Raw genomic sequence first — 18,883 nt, 5'->3', positions numbered from 1 at the left:
AAAAAAGGTAGTACACTTCCTGTTGCAATGTCAGCCGCCAATAAACAAGAAAGAAGAAGAAAAATATCGGGAGCAGCACGTGTGCAGCCCGACTTCTGCGTTTTCAAAGCTTTTGCTTTTAAGATTTTTTTTTTGTGGTAGAATGGAAGAAGAGTTGACGGTCTGTAACAGTTTATTATTCCTATATTTAATCGTACTAACATGTTTTTATGTCAATTCCTCACAACTAGCCAACGTGCTATGTCATTATATTCTATGCATTCAGACTTACTCCTTACTCATTTGATTTGGTCCACAATTAAAAGCCCAATTCTCTGGAATTTTTCACCTATTTCTCCAAAAATATTAGCTTGTATTCTAATCGTGATTAATCAGGTAGTTGTAGATAGTTTTATATAAAGAGTTTCGGCAGGATTGTGTGCTTTCAGTACTAAAATTGAACAATGCTTCTAATCCCATGTGCAAAATGCAGGGCAATTACCGGGAAGCGTGTCCGCAGTGTGGGTCTGTGGACTGGGGAGTGTCAGACGAGCAGCGGTTTTTCTGCAGGTCTTGTCATAACGTCATCGAGGTCAGTGGCAACAAAATAAGTACATTTGGAAAATATTCACACCTACTGATATTTGTCATGTTACAAATCATATGAGCAATCTGAAATTTTCGTAAAAAATTTAGTGCATTTCCAACAGTGTAATGAATCTATGTTCATATGCTTGGTACAGGTCACTGTAGCTTTACATACTGTTTGTAACTTTTATAAGAAATAACTTAAGATCTAGGAATTGTTTCAAATTGACGAAATTCCACGTCCATCTGGAAATGTTCCATTGAGCAAACCTCTTTTGAACTGGATCTGTGGAGTGATATTTTTCAATATTCAGTGTCTTGAAAAGTGTGTGTGGCTTTGTAGACTCAATTTGTCACCGCTTTTGTTTCCCTGACTGTCGCCATGTAAGCAAAATTTTTCCACATCTTGCTCGGTCCCCCCTTTTTTCCACAATGAGCTGCAGATGAGCATGAAAGCTTGACGCACACTCTTAATTCAAACTCATGCTTGTGGTGTGGGTGTCATTTTTGGGGGACGCAGTGGCTTCAACCGAAAGCACCGTAGCTGACTGAAGATGCAACGACTGCTCTCCTAGGCTTGCAGGCTATCACTCATACTGTCACATTTTAAAATACTGCTTTTGTAAAGGAGTTTCGAAAGCAGCGTTTTGTTATGTTACTCGAATTGAAAAAAATCCTGTCATCCAAATATTTCATTACAATGGGGATTCCCTCTCAGCGAACCTATGAACTGGAGTCGGTCCCGTACACGCCGGGATGGTCGCAGATCACCACCATCAGCCGAGGGATCCGAAGAAAGAAGCAAGGTCTGTGTGTTTGTGGATGAGCCTTGGGCTGCATCCTACTTTTTTTTGTCTTGTTTAGTTATTTTGATTCTTCTATTTTATACTACTTCATTACTTTGATGTATTTTGTAATTTAAAATGGTCTCTTGATCCTATAAGATGGCAAATAAAATGTGTACTTATTATTAATACTACTGTTTTGATGATATGATGTTGAGCAACCATCTTATTAGCATGTGTGCACGCATGTGCAGAGGGAAGGCGCCTGTGGGTGGAGTGTGAAGGCTTCCAGTTCATTCTAATTAAGCAAGCGGCCGCCCTGCTCGAGCTGGGCGTTGCCCCAAGTTTTAAGGTGGTATATTGGCGGGCTGGCTGTTGTTGTTGGTGATTCCAGAGGCATTGTCATCGTATTCTAACTGCTGATTGCTTTAGGACGATGTGTTGCGGCCGCTGTGGCAGCGCTTCTTGCAGATGAGCAACCAGGCGTACACGAACACCCCAGTCAGGAGCACCAAGTTCAAAATGGTGAGACCCGGACACATACAGTGCATACATGAACAAAGATGCATAGATGCCTCATCTTACGGGTTGGGACATTTGCTATGATTTGTCAGCACATTTTCTACACTGTAAGTGGTGTACCTAATGCTAGGAAATGGACAACAACCTACAAACTGAATGCTTTTTGGGAAACTTAACTCAATATATGTCACTTTTAATCAGCTGATTCGAAATATCTACTCAATATATGTTTAGGATATAGTAAATTCTAAACCAATAAGAGACTGTTCTAACCCTGAAATAGAGCTCGTGCACCTTTGTCATCAAATCACGTCACTGGCCGGAAGTGTCGGTCAAGCAAAGCATTGTTCAATGCTTAGTCGGTTGGAGACGACACGAAAATACGTCTCCCAGAGTTTTGTCCGATACCCTTAAAGATTTAGAAGGTGATAATAAACGAAGGTACGTGGATAAATGAGAGACACTTGGCACAGAGGACCCATATTTAATGCCGAAGTCGATGTTTTCGGCGATAAGAAATTGGACTGTTAACCCACTCTCGCTTGTCTTGGACAACTGGATTTACACGTGAATCTGGTGAGTAAGTCGTCAAGATTTACACGGAAGAGTTTCAAAGCGTAGAAAAGTGTGGACGCATTCAAATACTTGGTTGCTGTATCTGTTCTCAATCTAGAATAGATCCCACATAGTGATGGAGCCACTCAAATTTTTTCAGTACAAATACCAATAATTAAATAAATGACCCTGGGTTTTACACAGACTCTCATTCATTAGCTATGATTGGGGGGAAAAAAAAGACATTGAGATGGCTCCCCCGTACACGGAAGCGTGTTGCGGCCACACGTTAAACTTCGGTAAACCTCTCCCTGACAGACTTTCTTTTTTTTTTTAAATATGCCTTGTTCTCAAATAAGTCCAATGCTTATTTAAAAAAAATAAAATAAACCACTGGGATAGGCTTCAGCCTCCAGCGTACTGTGTTGCCGCCACATGTTAACCTACGTAAACATCACTGTGACCGATGTTTTGTTTTCTTTTTTTTTTAAAATACACATTGGACTCATTTGAAAACAATGCATATTTAAACAAACAAAACGTCTGTCTGGGAGAGGTTTACCGAAGTTAAACGTGTGGCCGTGACACACTTTCGTGTACGTTGGAGATGACTTTTTTTTTTTTTTTTTTTTTTTTTTTAAAAATATATATGCATTGTTCTCAAATGAGCCAACTTGGCATTATAAATACTTCTTGGGAATTTGAGATTGAGAAGAATAATTCCTACCTTAAATGAAGTGATCGCTACACAGGCGTGTGCGTATTTTGGTTGGGCAGCATCAATCACGTTTAATTGTCGAAATCCATCGATCTTTTCTGGTCTTTTCAGCTGGCATGCAATAGAATGATCTCTGAATATCTGTCTCATCTGTTGTGACAACCAACAGCACAACAGGTCTTGGGCATTCTAAATATTCTGCTCCGAATCAATGTCCCCCACACTGTCGAGCAGCTCTTTTTGACCGGCAATATGGCGCCATGAAAATGGTGACGTCACATGCACGAACTCTGTAAATTCTATTTGCGATTTTTTTTTCCCAAGATAAGTTCTTGTTCCCTGTGAAATGTTTCTAGTTAGGAGGGTAGGTTGTGGTCAAGAGAGAAGGTTCCAGTCCCCAAAAGCCTCTAGTCCCGAGAGACAAGGTTCTACTCCTGAAAGAGGCAGTCCTAGTGATGAGAAAGTTCTACTCCTGAAAGAAGTCATTTTGCAAATTGAGAAGGGTCTAGTCCAGTCCCAAAAGAGGTTCTTGACCCCTGAGACAAAACATCGTAGCCCACAGAGAGCTTCTCGTCCTGAGATAGACTCTTATGGTCCAGAGCAGGGGTGTCAAACTCAAATTCACACTGGGCTAAAATTTTAAATTGAACAAAGCCGCGAGCCAAGGTTGAACAAATGAACCTTTTAGTATGGAGCCAAACAAGTGTGTAATACTTGTAATACCGGCGGGTCAGCTCTAATATTAATTTGAAATTCCTTTGCGGGCCAAAAATATGGTCCAGAGAGAAGGTTCTGTAATAATACATTTCATTCATAACGGACTTGCTTTATGCATCCATCCATTTTCTTAGCCATTTATTCTCACAAGGGTCGCGGGGAGTGCTGGAGCCTATCCCAGCTGTCAATTAGCAGGAGGCGGGGTACACACCAATTGCAGGGCACATAGAGACAAACGCCCACACTCATGATCACAATTACAATCACAAATTTTAGAGAGCCTAATGAATGTTGCATGTTTTGGGGATGTGGTGGGAAACCAGAGCGCCTGGAGAAAGACCACGCAGGCACGGGGAGAACATGCAAACTACATACAGGCGGGTCCGGGATTGAACCCGGGACCTCAGAACTGTGAGGCCAGCGCTTTACCAGCTGCGCCACCGTGCTGCTGGGAAAAGAAATTAAATTGGTTTTAAATAGTGGTACATGTTGATGAAGCAAATGAATGGAGGAATCTTCTTATTTCCACCTATTGTGCCACTTTTCCACATACAATATGGCGACGTGCTCAAAATATGATTCCCTGTTAAATGTGGATTCCATGTGCTGCATTTGTACAGTTAGGGCTTAATGACCCGCCATTATCAAGTGGCTGTGTTCTACGCTGACGTTGACACCCAACTTTATTAATATTTTTTTTGTCTTCAGCAAGCTATTGATTCGGATGTGGCCAGTGGCACTGAGTCGTCCTTCCTGTCCACTAGCGAGATGGACAGTGAGACGTACGCGCCCAGCGCGTCCGCGTCGCAACCAGGTCAGCACGCACTCTTCCTAATGGCAGCACCACTGAACAAGTCACGCTAGTTTTCAAAGAGTGTACTAGTCCCGAGAGAAAAGGTTGAGCTCAAGAGAGAAGGTTGCCATCCTCAAACAGAAAATGCAAGCGCTGAGAGAGAGTGTTTTTTAGTCTTAGGAGAGAAGGAGGTTCTAGTCCCGAGAGAGAACTTTCCAGTACCGAGAGAGACGCTTATAGTCCCCCAAGAGGATTGCGTCGCCGACTCGCTGTGATTTGGTTCGCTTCAATTGCAAGTGGAATGCGGAGTTGATTGCAACAGTCCAGACCAATCAACAGTTATGTCACGTGATCTTTCACAACAAAGATGACTTTAGCGAATAGCAATGGAGCTCCAGCATAGCATAGCCGTACCCGTATACCATACACCAGGGGTCACCAACGCAGTGCCCGTAGGCGAATGGTAGTCTGCGAGGACCATATAAGGCGCACGTGAGGTATGTTCTAAAAATACCATAGTCCACAAATTGTTACTATTATTTGTGCTTTAAATTCTGAATCTGACTTGCTTACGTGAATTAAAATTTTAAAATACCTGTAATGTCATTTACTGCAATAAATGAAAAAAATATTTTATGTACGTGTAATGAACTGCGTCTGAAATTTGCCGCAAACATGTCATGTAGCCCTTCATACGATCGGTGCACACAAAGTAGCCCTCAGCCTCAAAAAGGTTGCTGAGCCCTGCTATACACAATTGTTTGCGGTATCCCGGTTCAGTTTTTTTGACATCACAGCATTTTTTTCAATCGCACTTATGCCGTAGTTTTGTTTATAATTTATTTTTCCATACAAACTGTTATCTGCTGATTTGTAGTAGCAGTACGCATAAGACAAGAGGAAAAAGTCCATAAAATACAGAGAAGTTAAACTTTATGCAACCCATTTGTTCATAATAAATGGGCCATTTTTTTCATACCTGGTGTTGTTGACTATTGTTCTCTGTTTGACTGTCTTAGTTTCTGGCCTACAGCGTGCACCTGATTATAAGCCTCACCCAGTGCATTTAGAAAGGAAATCACATTTGGTACATACATAAGCCGCACCTTTGCTAAAGCCTATAGTGCCCACATTGAAACCCACGTTGAAACACGAGATACTTACAAGGAAAGATGGTACACGAAAGAGTTTTCAAAGTTTTAATACCTTAGCTTAACATAGCAATAACACAGTAGCATGAACTAGGCTGGTTTAAAAAAAAAAAAAAAACACAGCCGGGGCAGCTACACAATAGCAACACGGTAGGACAGCACTAACGGGGCTTGTTTAAAAAAAAAAACATACCTAAATCACTGAGACGGGGCAGCAATACGCGAGCACAGCGCTAACACTAGTGCAGCGCTAACAGGGTTGGTTAAAAAAAAAAAAGAAAACATACCGGTAAAAGTCACTTCCTCGGCATATATATTCCACCAGTGTCACTCTTGACTTCACTCCGTTAGAAAAATATGCACAAATAACCTGCCTCACCATAAGCCGCAGGGTTGTAAGCGTGTGAAAAAAGTCGCGGCTTATAGGCCGGAAATTACGGTCATATCACTTGAAGTCACTTGTAACGTTTCACACTACAAAATGTGTAAAAGTATGCATAATTTGTGTTGACATAGTAGTATGGGATTAATATTGGTGTTTGACAATGCTCAAGGCTGGAATATCGGTGTCTGATATGATCTGAACTGAAAAAGTTGTATCAGGAAACCCATCCAAGATTTAACAATTGAACAAAAGAAAAATAAGATGACTTCTAAATTAAGGATGGACTTTGGGGCCAATGGCGCCAACTGTTTGTGTGTCACAATCAAATATTGACATTTACAGTCCATGAACACTTCAGTTCCACTGCATTTAAATGAATTTCATTGTCAGATACATATCATTGGAACTAGTTAACAAACGCCCAGTTCTGTTGTCTAGTTAGGCTGCTCTGCGTATGGCTGACTTCATGTGTGACCCTCCAACCCGCAGACAGCTGTAGTGATTGGTCTGATGGCTCTCATGGCAGCTCTGCCACCTTAAGGACTCGCCACAAGTCACGCTGCAGACCCATGAGGATGACCAAAACGCTGGCACTGATCCACTTGGCCCTGGTGTGGAGTCGCCAAGCGCTGACTCTTGGCGATCTGCTCAGGTGAGCGACATGTCAGCACAGAACCTACATTAATCCATGCCTAAAACGAGGCAAGAATGTGGGTTGAAAGAGAGCACACGAGATAGATAGCTACATATCTTTCGATTGCCTGTTTTCTCTAACCCTTCCAGAAGGCTGTGGAACATTTTGTCCCTTGTGTCTTGTCTTCTTCAGGTTGGTGAGCGACGGACATGTCCCGTATATTACTGCCTACCAGGACCTCCCTGAGGAGATGAAGCTGAACGGCCCAAAGGCAATGATCTTCACTGTGCAGGTGAGGCCCCCCCTCACAAGTCTTGCATCCTGACATCCTTTTCTGGGGCCCTGATGGTGTCGTGTTTCTTGATAGACGGTCCCAACCCACCGTGCGCTGCACAAGGAGGCCCAGACGCTTATTCGCTTCCTGCAACTTCCCGCTTTTCCTCCAATCCGCCACCAGGACCCACTACATCCGAAAATGCTCAGCCTGCGCTATCTGGCTGACGCCAACCTTCCCGGTACACTAATGCTAACAAGCTATCTAAGAGCAATTTTTGTGATCCGTGGCCGTGTTGGGAATTGCTTCCTACGCACAATACAGTGATACCTCGGTTTTCGAACGTCTTGGTTTTTGAACAAAAATGTAGAGTTTTTTTTTTTTTTTTTGCTTTGGTTTTCGAATGAAAATCAGTATTCAAACACCCCGACCAGCTGACCCATGACGATTTGTTATTGTGCATTTTTTTTCCCCTCATTATTGCTTGTTTAAAGGTATTCTGCACTTTTAATTAAAAAAAGGTTTACAAAGCTGGGGGCCGAGTCGCTACAGATACGGCAATGCACTCCCAGGCTAGCATACTCTACTAGGCTAAAGCGTGCATTTGAAGCAGAAAATAAATATATTTCTTAAATGATTTTATTACATACAGTATTTAAATTATACATGTATTTCTACTATGCAGTTTATTATCAGGAAAAGCTGAAAAAATATGGCAAAAAAACCCTTCTTTTAAGGCTTGGAATGCATTACTTAATTTTCCATTCATTGTCATGGGAAAACGTGCTTTGGTTTTCGAATGTTTTGGTTTTCAACCAGCCTTCTGGAATGGATTGTGTTAGAACCAAGGCACCACTGTATTGTGTCCTATTTGGTGACTGGGCCATCTGTTGAGGTTGATAGTCGAGTTGGAATGAGTGAAATATTCCTAAGCCAGCCAATGCATCTTCATCAGCGATCACATAACCATGGCGACAGTAACAATGTCCCCCCCGGCCACAGCAGATGAGCTCTACCCGTGGGTGTGCATGCTGATGGAGCGCAGTAGCCTGGCAGACCCAGAGCGCAAAACCTTGGAAGCCTCCAGTCGCCGCACGCTGCCGCAGTACGACGTGCAGGCCGCCGCTCTCATCATCGTCGCCATGAAGCTCCTCTTTGGCCTGGACGACCGCACAGAATGGTGATGGCACTTTCAGTTTTCCTCAGATGATTGGTTTTTGCTCCCAATGTCACTTAGGGCTCATTTCATTTCACAATTTGCCACTTGGTCACGCCTCGCTCCTCCAGTTTACATGTTAGTCCCCCCCCCGCCAACAAGAAAAATTACATCAAGGTTTTGAGAAGATTGGCAGGATATTGTTAACGACTTCTAAACTCGGCAAATGCAAAGATGGTTGGGAATCTCAAGCTTCCAAATGTTTTTTTTGGCAGGTTCTAGGGTTGATGGCCGACTGCATGGTGCAGTGGTAGAAATCTGCAAAGTGATTGCCAATAAGGATGTGACAATTGCGCAGTAGGGCTAGTGGTGTGAAAATTTCTGGGTCACATTCAACGTTTTGCTGTGATTAAGAGACTTAAGATGAGCCCGCTGTTTCCTCTGCCTTTGCAGCTTCCTGTTTGCATGTATGATGCTTATTTAGTTTTGGCCTTCAGGTATTTGTCAAATGCCACCGGTGATCTGGTTACTGAAGAATGTACGTCACATGACCAGCCGTCACAGACAGGAAGCCCATTCAGTCTGAGAAGGTGGTACCGTCTTCTGCACGTCGCCATGACCCGAGCGCAGCAGAGACAAGAGCGTGTTACAGCCAGGTGGGATGTCACATAATGGGCCTGGTGGTGGTGCTGTTGTCTTTAACATTTTTTTTGTGTCTGTGTGTGTGTTTCTAACAGAAAGCAGTGGAAGGGCATGCCGCTTTACTCAAACAGGAAGGTCAAATCTGCAGTTTTGAAAAAACAAAGTAAGACTCAGGAAAGGAATATAGATGCAAACATCAAAAAGCATTTGCATGTGCGTGCAGGTGCGCACGTACGTTTGTGAGTGTTTGTGTGGAGGTGCGCGTGGGTGTCTCCACACGCACATACAGTATGTGTATACTGTAGCTATGTGTCCATGTCTCTGTATGTACGCATGTATTTGTGTGAATGCGTGTAGGTTGTGTACATGCAATCCTGTGTGCGCGCAGGAGTCGCCGAGACGCTGAAGTCGTGTTTGGAGAAATTGTCATCTTGCACGGCAGACGCACCCCCAGCGGCGCCGTCGTCTTTCACGTTCTGCTGGGGGGAAGAGGACGGCGCTGACGGTCCAAGTCTGCGTGACAAGAACCTCAATGCCGTGGTCACCCTGAAACAGGAAGTCCTGAGCCCCGTCAACACTGCGTACTGGCACATTCCGCTCAATGTCTGCGACTCCCGGTAAGCCTTCCTCATCGGTGCGAGTGCGCCAATTGTTATGTACTCCCCAATGGAGCTTTCAGGCATGTCATGCGGTGGGTAAACTGTGGGCATAATATAATATGATTCTTACAAATACATTGAGCCCTTGCTCGTTGGCGGTTCACCATTAGCGGTGGTATTATTGCAATAAATACTGTCGATACATAACCAATTCTGAAATCAGAAGTACAGGATTCGGTGACTAAGAACAAAAAAAAAAGGGGGGGGCAATTGATAACAAAAAAAGTGCTTACAGCAGTTTAACTATTACATAGGAAAATTTAGAATTTCATTTCAGATTCTAGCAAGGATCACAGCAGTCAATGCACGATTTTGTTTAGTGGGCCATGCAAAATTATGTGCCGGGCCAGATCTGGCCCCAGGCCTTAAATTTGACACCAGTGCTCTATAACGTGGGAACAGCCCAGTTTACTCAAACTTAAAGTTGAAGTGTCGTCCCTATAAACATTCTAAAATAGATATTGAAATGAAAAATACATATAACATTATTCACTTCAATATCTATGCGAAAAAATAAATATGAGCGGAGAGCGCGTCATCCATTCACAAAGTTGCCGAAGTGTCATTCGACATCCAAGTGGTTGCCATATGGCTGCATCTCCTGTCCGTGACGTCACTCCAGACATTCGCCATTGAAAACACACTAAGCCACCTACAATGGGAGACGAACACGCCCCTTCTGACATGGAAGCTCTTTTCGAAGAAGAGAACATCTCACAATCGAGTGAAGTTACCGGGGCAATATTGCCCTAATGTTTTGAGCCATATTTAGATGATACGCGGATCACGGCTAAAACGCCTCCCCATCTAGTGGTGGGAGTACGAAGCACATTTAGACTCTTGTATTTCAAAGAGAAATTAGTCAAGTGACTGCTCGTACCTTGGGGGGAAAAAAACAAGCCACATGCACTTCAACACCGATGTAGTTCAATATTTTAACGTACGTGGAAGTGTTTATCAGGTGATATTCATTAGAAGTGTTTCAAATGTGCAATTTACAACACATTTTGTTGGTTTAATATTGTCTGAATGACCAATATGGACTTCTGGATTCATAAATGGAACGAGCCTTCACTTCAATACTTAATGTCGTCATCTCTACCTTCACATTTTTATAAATGCGCTCCTTTTGCTTACCCCACAACTCTAAGAATAATATGAGTATCCATTTGTGTGTCACATACCTGCAACTTGTTGGGCGCCGGTGAGTACTTTGTGGCCACAAATGAGTATTTAATGCACCTGTTCTACTCTGGCTGCAGTTGATTTATTCATATATTCCCCCTTATGTCTCGTGTGGGCCTCCACATTTTCTTCTACAGCAACTGCAATGGTCACTTTGCGGAGACGGAGGCCACACTGCCGCGGTCCTTCCTTTGGTTGCTCCAGCTCTTCAGCTTCATCTTGCAAGTCAAACCTGCCCAGCTGCACCAGGAAGTGCTGAACTTAGAGAGGTGTGTCCTCAAGAGGACTGTGGGGAAAGGCAACCTTGACCAGGTCAGATGTTACTTGACCTCATTTCATTGACATAAAGAAGAAAAGGGTAGCTATTTATTTTCCATTGGACTTGTATACCGCCATCTCGTGGCCAGACAGAGCAACACACTCAAACTTGTCTGTGTTGAAACAAAGTACTGCATAATGAATCGATTTATTGCAAGGTCGTATTCCACACTAGAGATAAAAATCTGTAAGGGAAAAAAAAAAAATATATATATATATATATATATATATATGCGCACACACTGTAAGCTTAATAAACCATTCAAATTTATCCATCCATTTTCTGAGCCGCTTATCCTCATGAGCGCCGCAGACCCGCGAAAACCTATTCAAATGTTTTTTGTTGGGTGTTGTAAATTTATTTCAATACAAGTTTTTAAAGCATAAAATGTACAATACATAACAGTGGAGTACAAAATCAATCAATTGATTGACATATTAATCCACAACTATTTTGATCATCAATTAATCGCTCAGAGACCTTTTTAACATGGAATTGTCCGTCTTCAGAGTTTCAGCCACTAAACAGTAAATATTCTCATATTTTGATCATCTTACTTAAAATCATCCGTCCATCCATTTTCTTCGCCGCTTATCCTCACGAGGGTCACGGGAAGTGCTGGAGCCTATCCCAGCTGTCAACGGGCAGCAGGCGGGGTACACCCTGAACTGCTTGCCAGCCAATCGCAGGGCACATAGAGACGAACAGCCGCACTCACAATCACACCTCGGGGCAATTTAGCGTGTCCAATTAATGTTGCATGTTTTTGGAATGTGGGAGGAAACCGGAGTTCCCGGAGGAAACCCACTCAGGCGGAACATGCAAACTCCACATAGGCGGGTCCGAGATTGAACTCGGGACCTCAGAACTGTGAGCTCAACACTTTACCAGGTGATCCACCGAGCTGCCCTACTTAAAATCAATCAATCAAAATGAGACTTTTGCAAACGTTGTTTTTCTTCGAAATCAATAATGAACACTTTAGCCACTGGGTTTTATGGAGCAAACCAGTAACACAAGTCAATGTATGGTTTTGCTTTTTCTGCACTGTTCTTTTGAAATACTATTATGTTGCAGTGCATGAACACTTTTGACAATTTTCAACATCTTTCAACTAGAGAAAAATCATCACTATACTGAAGCAGTAGCACACTATATGTAGTTCAGAATTACTGGAACTCATGATGTCATCACATGAACACTAATTGATATTTAGCCAAGTCAAACATTTTCAACATCTGGAAACTAGAAACGTGTGACCTACATTCCACTGACTGCACACTGCACTTATTGTTTGTCATTGTTGATGTTCTAAAGCGAGTGTTTTTCAACCACTGTTCCACGGCATACTACTACTCTAATGTGCCGTGGGAAATCATCCAATTTCAGCTAGTTGGCAAAAATGAATCTGCAGCCAATGTGCAGTCCCTGATTGTTTGTCCGTGCTGTCCATAGATGGGCAGAGTTATCATGTAATGCGCTTTTCTATCAGTAGGTGGCAACAGGTAGCTAATTACTTTGAAGGGCCATTGTTGCTAGCCAAGCTATGCAGTGACAGTGATGGAGACATTTTTGAAATGGAAAGATCCTTTCTCATAACTGGACTCATATGAACGCCCAAGTATGAGTGGAAGTCAAAAGACACCAAAGATGGTTTGATCCCGGAAAGTCTCTGGGGTGTGGCAATGTAGCGAAAACTGCCTTTCATTTGGATTTACTCTGACTGGGGATCTAACGATTATGACTTCGTTGTGCTTGGTATGTGGTGAAAGTCTGTCCAGCAGTCCAAAGTAAGTGCAAATAATCTTAAAGGGGAACTCCACTCATTGAAAATAAAAATGTATCAGATCGGTCATGTCATTGGTACTGTAACTTTAAAATAAAGATTTTCATCAGATATCGTTAAAGCTCTGCTAACGGCCTCCCCGGCCGCCGCCGAAGCTCGGCTAACGGCCTCCCCGGCCGCCGCCGAAGCTCGGCTAACGGCCTCCCCGGCCGCCGCCGAAGCTCGGCTACGGCCTCCCCGGCCGCTGGAGCTCAACTAACGGCCCGCCGCTGGAGCTCGCTCGTCAGACTCCGCGTCATTCCCATCACAAGAACCATTCGTGGCTGGTGGCCTGGAACTCCGGGGGCCTTTGTTTATGTACTTATTGCCCGCGCGTAGGCCTCTGAGTAGTCAGACTCCGCGTCATTCCCGTCCGAAGAACCATCCGAATATTCAACATTCACAGTCACAGGTTCAAATCTGTATGGACTTATTCCTCTGTCTTCCCGATCAACCGATATTTCTTCATCAGATGAGGATAAATCCGAGAAATCACCGCTGACAATAACTGTGTTAGCAACGTAACTAAGCACATCACACGTCACATCCGCTCATCTGATTGGGAACATTCAAAATTTCCGATATAAACAACCTTAAATTATATCTGATGAAAATCTTTATTTTAAAGTTACAGTACCAATGACATGACCTGTCTTGTACATTATTTTCAATGAGTGGAGTTCCCCTTTAATCAATCCCTTGACTGAGGGGGGGGACCCATACAGTTCAGCATCGGTTGGTGGACAGGATGTGACTTGACAGAAACAGGTGGAACTAACTGAACTGAGACAAGATTGTAGTGTAACGCTAAGCTTTGCTGATACACCTTTGGACAGTTTTGAGTTGCCTACTGAATCAGCTTTATTTATTTACTGCCAATGAGTACTGCATTCTAACAAGCAAAACTATTTTTTTTACATTGCTCCCATTTTCCACAATATCTCTGTGAGGTTTTCAAGCCTGACTACTATAAAAAGTAAAATCAGAGAGATACTGAGAGCTGTTGAAGCGCTTTGGGCGTCTTTCATCGTTTCCTGCCACAATGTTCATCCAAACAAGCCCAGGTGTCACGTTGAGTAAAATATGATTATTAAGTGTGTTTTGTTTGTGTTTTTTATCTCTATTCACTATGCTTCGGCAAGAACGACTGTATATCGTTCATATAGGCGACAGAGATTTGTTTTTAGATTTTTTTGCTAGTGGTGTACTATGGGAATTTTTGAATGGAGGGGGGAAAAGTGTGTTTTGGCTCAAAAATGGTTGAAAAACACTGCTTTAGGAAGCTCATTAAATTTAGTGGTAACCATAGCAATGGTGTATGTTACCTTCAGATGTATTTCTGTCTTGTTTGTCTCTGTGTGTGTGTGTGTGTGTGTGTGTGTGTGTGTGGTGTGTGTGTGTGTGTGTGTGTGTGTGTGTGTTTGTCCTCATTTGCCCTTCCTAGAGTTTTGCTTCTCGGAAAAAGCAAAGGATGAAGTTTGACTCTGTTGTAATGGTAACACTTGACGTGTGTGTGTGTGTTTTCGTTTGGTTGTTTTTTTTTTGTTGTTTTTTTTTTTACATTTTTATTATTAAAGCTATTAAAGCTAAAGCTAAAATTATTATAGCTCAAGCTGTCTTTGTCCAAATTGTGCACGTGTGAGTCGATGTTTTGAATTGTCACCGGGGCCTGCCCACCCCACCCCGCCGCCCGCCTGCCTGCCCGCCATACACGCGAGCAGACGGACCGCCGCCGCCGCAGGAAGTAGCGAGGAATGAAACGGCCCCTTTGTCTCCCTACCCCCACCAGCCGACAGGATGACGTGTCACCTGCTTCGTATTGGTCTGGAAAGGGTTAAGTGCGGCAAAAACAGAGGCCCACCACTCTCGATGCCCTACCCCCAAACATACCCAGCCCTGTTTTTTTTACTCTTGTCGTGGACCTTTGTTTACAACACAGTCTATTGGTTCCTATGTCCTTTGTTGAACTCTTAAGAATCCAGATTTTTTTTTTTTTTACTGCAACATTCAATGAAATTTACTCGATATAATGTTGCAGGGGTGTGTACAATGTTTATTAGTGTTATGATTCAGTCACTTTTTTTATATCAGTGAATACATTTAACTTAATCGCCTAATTGTCCAGGTCATGTTTAACTTACGTACATCACAACAGTAACAAGTAGTATATGTATAATTTTGCTCTTTGTCTATGTAGCGATATTCAGCAAAGGTTGAGTTGAGGCAACTAGATTTTTCTTTTGTTGAATTTGATGATTATGCTGTATTTTCAGAAAGTCTTCCAAAATGATTTAGGTAGGATTTTTAATTACTGTACTTTAACATGTCAACACGACTCTTGGATGTTTCCTTCAAAACATCGTTTCAAACCATAGATTATTAGAACACACTATATAATCTATATTTACCGTGTGCTAACACGTGCGTTTGTTTATCTTGTGCAGAAATGCGCGTGCGGGCGACGGCGGCGCGCAGCGTGCTGACGCGCACGCGCTCGCGGGTTCACGGGGTTCATGGAGTTTACTGTGACACCGCTGACTCCTTGGCCCCGCCTCTCGACTGTGGCCGACCAATGGTTTTCCGACCTGACAGTGACCACGCCTCTCTCTGACCCCTATTGGCCATGGCTTGCTACACCTTTGCTGCTGATTGGCCGCCGCTCATATTTTTTTTTTCCCCCTCAACCCGCCTCTCCCCGCTCCCTCTTCCTGTTTTTTTTTTTTTTTTTTTCCCTCTCTATGTGGCTCCTCAGCTGAACCGAGCCCGGCCGGCGGTTCCCGAGCGAGCAGCTTCTTTTCCCCGTCTCGCCATGCTGCTCTCCCGCCAGGTGAGTACCGACAAAACAAAGCGGGCTTGCTCGAACCGGGAGAGAAAAAAAAACAGACCGCCCCAAGCATCCTTTTTTTTCGGTGTCTCGCGTCAGATTGGCGGGCTGCAGCTGGTTCATCTCAGGTCACCTCAAGTAGTTTCCCCCGCCACACATAATGCGGCCAAGTGGTGACCATCAATCAAATTTTTATTTTCATCGTGATTATTTTTGTCATTGTCAACATGTTGGTTGTTTATTTCTAATGCCAATTGGTGTCATTATTCTGCATTAAAATTATCACGATTATTTTAGGGTAAACAAGTGGTTAATACGCCTGCCTTACAGTTTTGAGGTTCTGGGTTAGAATCTCGATTTAGAAGTCAGTATAGTAAATTTACGGCTTTCGCATAAAAACATGTCTGGGATGTTTCTGTAAGTATCGATGGTCGTTTGTTCTTACTTGCCCTGACATTGATTGGCTACCACGCAGGCCATTGTTTGAACAAAAAACACAGAATGGCTTTCATAGATACTGCAGTAAACCCCCGACATAATGCAGTTCAGTTTTATGATTACATTATTAGTATTATTATATTTCTTACTATCCATTGCTCTTGCTCTCTCAGATTATATGTCCTGAAATTTGTTTATCATAAAAGTGTGTTTAAAGAAAAATAGGTATTGCAAATATTATAAAAACATGCTTAGACTTTCGTTGTGTTTAAAAAGGATTCTAAATCAAGACTTTCACTTATTATGGTGGGGGGGTGGTCTGGAACCTAATGGTGGAGGCTAATTCAAATATTTTTTTTTTTCCCCATCTATAGCGAATATAAAATAAGAATCAGGAAAAAAAACAAATAACTGTATGCTAAATAATGGTCAAATAAAGATACTACAATTGATTGTAGAAGTATTACACAGTATATGAATATTTGCACAGTGTTCCAGACATTAAATATTTACGTGGGAATGCTTGGTTACAGTGCTGGGATTTTTTTTTTTTTTAAATAGTTTCCCCATTTAAACGTTTAAAAAAACATCCAACTAATAATACAACCCAAGTGAACACAGAAGCTGTTTTGAGATCTTTTATACAGAAAAAAAATATTCCAAGTGACCAGGCTCTGTATGAAAATGTAATAATGTAAAATCATGAAGTGCTTGTGGCTAATCACATTTTTGTGTTTAATTTTCACTGATTGCACCCAAGCCCAATTACCTCCAGATCTGTTCGGTCAAGAAAGTGTTAACAAAATGAAGTCGGGACAAAACATCCTCAAAAAGCTGCAACAAAATGACATAAATCTAAATAAATAAATCAATTGACATATATCAGAAAGAAAGTGTTACAAAAGCATCAAGATTCCAGTGAACCATGATTCTCACATGGAGAAAACATGGAACAGTGGTGAATCCGCCCAGGAGTGGCCGGCCTACAAAGATGAGGTCAAGGAAAGTTATCCAGGAGACCATAAAGGAACTCAGGACAGCTTCCCAAGAACTGCAGGCCTCTCTCGCCTCAGTTCAAAGTTTGTTTTCGTGACAACAGTAAGGAATAGACTGGGCAAAAAATGGCATCCATGGCAGAATTCCAAGGTGAAATCAACTGCTGGCCAAAAAAAACAAAAAAACAAATGATTGACAAGACTGTTGGGCGAATATTATAAGGACTGATGAGATGAAAGTTGAGCTTTTTGAAAGGTGTGAATCTCATTATATATGGCATAAATGTAACAGCATTTCCGAAAAAGAACATCATAACTGTCATACATGCTGGTGGTATTATGATGTTCTTGGGCTGCTTAGCTCTTTCAGGACCTGGACAACTTGATGACAGAAAATCCTGAAGATTAATGTTCATCCATCAGTTCTTGACCTCAAACTGAAACATTTTGGGGATCTGCAGCAGGATAGCATTAACCAACACCAGCAACTCTTCTGATTGTTAAAAAAAAAAAAAATCTCAAGTTTCAAAGTGGCCTAGTCAAATCCCAGAGTTGAATCCGACTGAAATGCTGTTCGTGGTCAAAACCCTCGGTTTTTTTTTTCTGAATTCAAACAATTCTCCAAGGTAGACAGGGCCAAAATATCTCCACGCAGATGTAAAAGACTCATTGCAAGTTATAGAAATCACTTGATTTCAGTTTAAAAATGTCAACTTCCTGTAAACTGCCCACTCCAGATGTAAAAGTGGGTGGGGCTAATACAGAATGTCTCCCCCTCTTGTCTTTCTTTTTTTTTTTTTTTTTTTTTGTCTTGACCATTAAGTACGCAGGAAGACAGTCGCATGATGTCACGCGTTTTACGAAAGTAACCTTTGATCGCCAGGTGGACTTGGAGGCGGCCGAGGCGCTCGTCAGCATGAGCTTCTGGGGTCAAAGTTCACCGTTGGCCCGCCCGCTGACGCCCACCTCAGACTCGTGTGACTCCACTCCCCCGCACTCGGAGGGCGGAGCCTCGGCCAGTGAGATTGCGGCGTTGTCGTCGCTGGTGAGATTTCAATATTTTTCACTTTTTGATTGAGGAAAAAAAATGTATGGACTGATCGTGGGACTAATCCGACAGGGTTTTTCCTTGATCAATTCGTAGCTGAGGATTTTGCGGTTAAACATAAAAGAAGGATAAAGAGAAAATATATTGGGCATAAAAACACTTTAAGATTTGTGTATGTGCGTGTGTGGTTTTCTGATAGAATAATCACTTACACTCCAACATATTAAAGCATAACATATACAGTATATCATTTTTATTATCACATTTTGTCCAAATTGCCCAGCTCTAGTAGTACTCAAACAATTCAGCGCACTAGTAAAAATTGAATAAATCCTCCAAAAGCTTTCCAAATTTATCGGTGAAAACGCGTGCTGATCACTTATTCCCCACCTCCAGTGCATGACTCCGCCTCACAGTCCCAGCTTTGGCGAGGGTGACTCCTTTGGCGCCACCTCAGTCCCGTCACGCACGCCCGACGACTCCGAAGCCACCGCCGCCATGGCGACCAGCGTCATACGCCACACCGCTGACAACCTCGGCGCACCGCCCGCCGCTGCTGCCCCGCCCACTCTGAGTCAGGACCCTCATGTCGCTCCCGCGCTTTCTTCGCCTTCTTCATCGCCAGCTGCTCCCGCCTCGCCGCTCCTTTGCCAGCTTTTCCCGCTGGGCACCCGTCAAGGACTGATCTCGG

The 18,883-nt window shown here is 42.8% G+C and overlaps 1 protein-coding gene across 3 annotated transcripts; it reads left to right on the top strand.

Annotated features, from left to right (window-relative positions):
* Window positions 1-8: 8 nt before the first annotated feature.
* Window positions 9-18,163, top strand: taf1b (TATA box binding protein (Tbp)-associated factor, RNA polymerase I, B). 3 transcript variants are annotated; one of them, XM_061811726.1, is made up of 16 exons: window positions 9-160; window positions 473-571; window positions 1,286-1,373; window positions 1,607-1,704; window positions 1,785-1,877; window positions 4,573-4,678; window positions 6,683-6,845; window positions 7,020-7,119; window positions 7,195-7,342; window positions 8,107-8,281; window positions 8,755-8,913; window positions 8,995-9,062; window positions 9,288-9,516; window positions 10,881-11,055; window positions 15,332-15,714; window positions 18,028-18,163. In XM_061811726.1, the coding sequence occupies exons 1-15, from the start codon at window positions 143-145 to the stop codon at window positions 15,368-15,370; spliced, it is 1,758 nt and encodes a 585-aa protein (XP_061667710.1). In that variant the 5' UTR covers window positions 9-142; the 3' UTR covers window positions 15,371-15,714; window positions 18,028-18,163. The 3 variants fall into 3 exon arrangements, with proteins under 3 accessions (XP_061667710.1, XP_061667709.1, XP_061667712.1); XM_061811725.1 differs by having other exon boundaries at window positions 8,104-8,281; XM_061811728.1 differs by lacking the exons at window positions 15,332-15,714; window positions 18,028-18,163 and having other exon boundaries at window positions 8,104-8,281; window positions 9,257-9,516; window positions 10,881-11,020.
* The last annotated feature ends 720 nt before the right edge of the window (window positions 18,164-18,883 follow it).

The sequence above is a fragment of the Syngnathoides biaculeatus genome, chromosome 23, assembly GCF_019802595.1.
Source record: "Syngnathoides biaculeatus isolate LvHL_M chromosome 23, ASM1980259v1, whole genome shotgun sequence".
Lineage (NCBI taxonomy): Eukaryota > Metazoa > Chordata > Actinopteri > Syngnathiformes > Syngnathidae > Syngnathoides > Syngnathoides biaculeatus.
Note: the sequence above shows the minus strand (reverse complement) of the source record. Positions and strands in the feature narration are given on the sequence as shown.

What these genes read in the sequence shown, in the direction of transcription:
- taf1b (XM_061811725.1), top strand. An exon ending in CAATGATCTTCACTGTGCAG is followed by an intron (nt 7,120 to 7,194) that starts GTGAGGCCCCCC and finishes GTTTCTTGATAG; the next exon opens with ACGGTCCCAACCCACCGTGC. An exon ending in GGAAAGGCAACCTTGACCAG is followed by an intron (nt 11,056 to 15,331) that starts GTCAGATGTTAC and finishes TATCTTGTGCAG; the next exon opens with AAATGCGCGTGCGGGCGACG.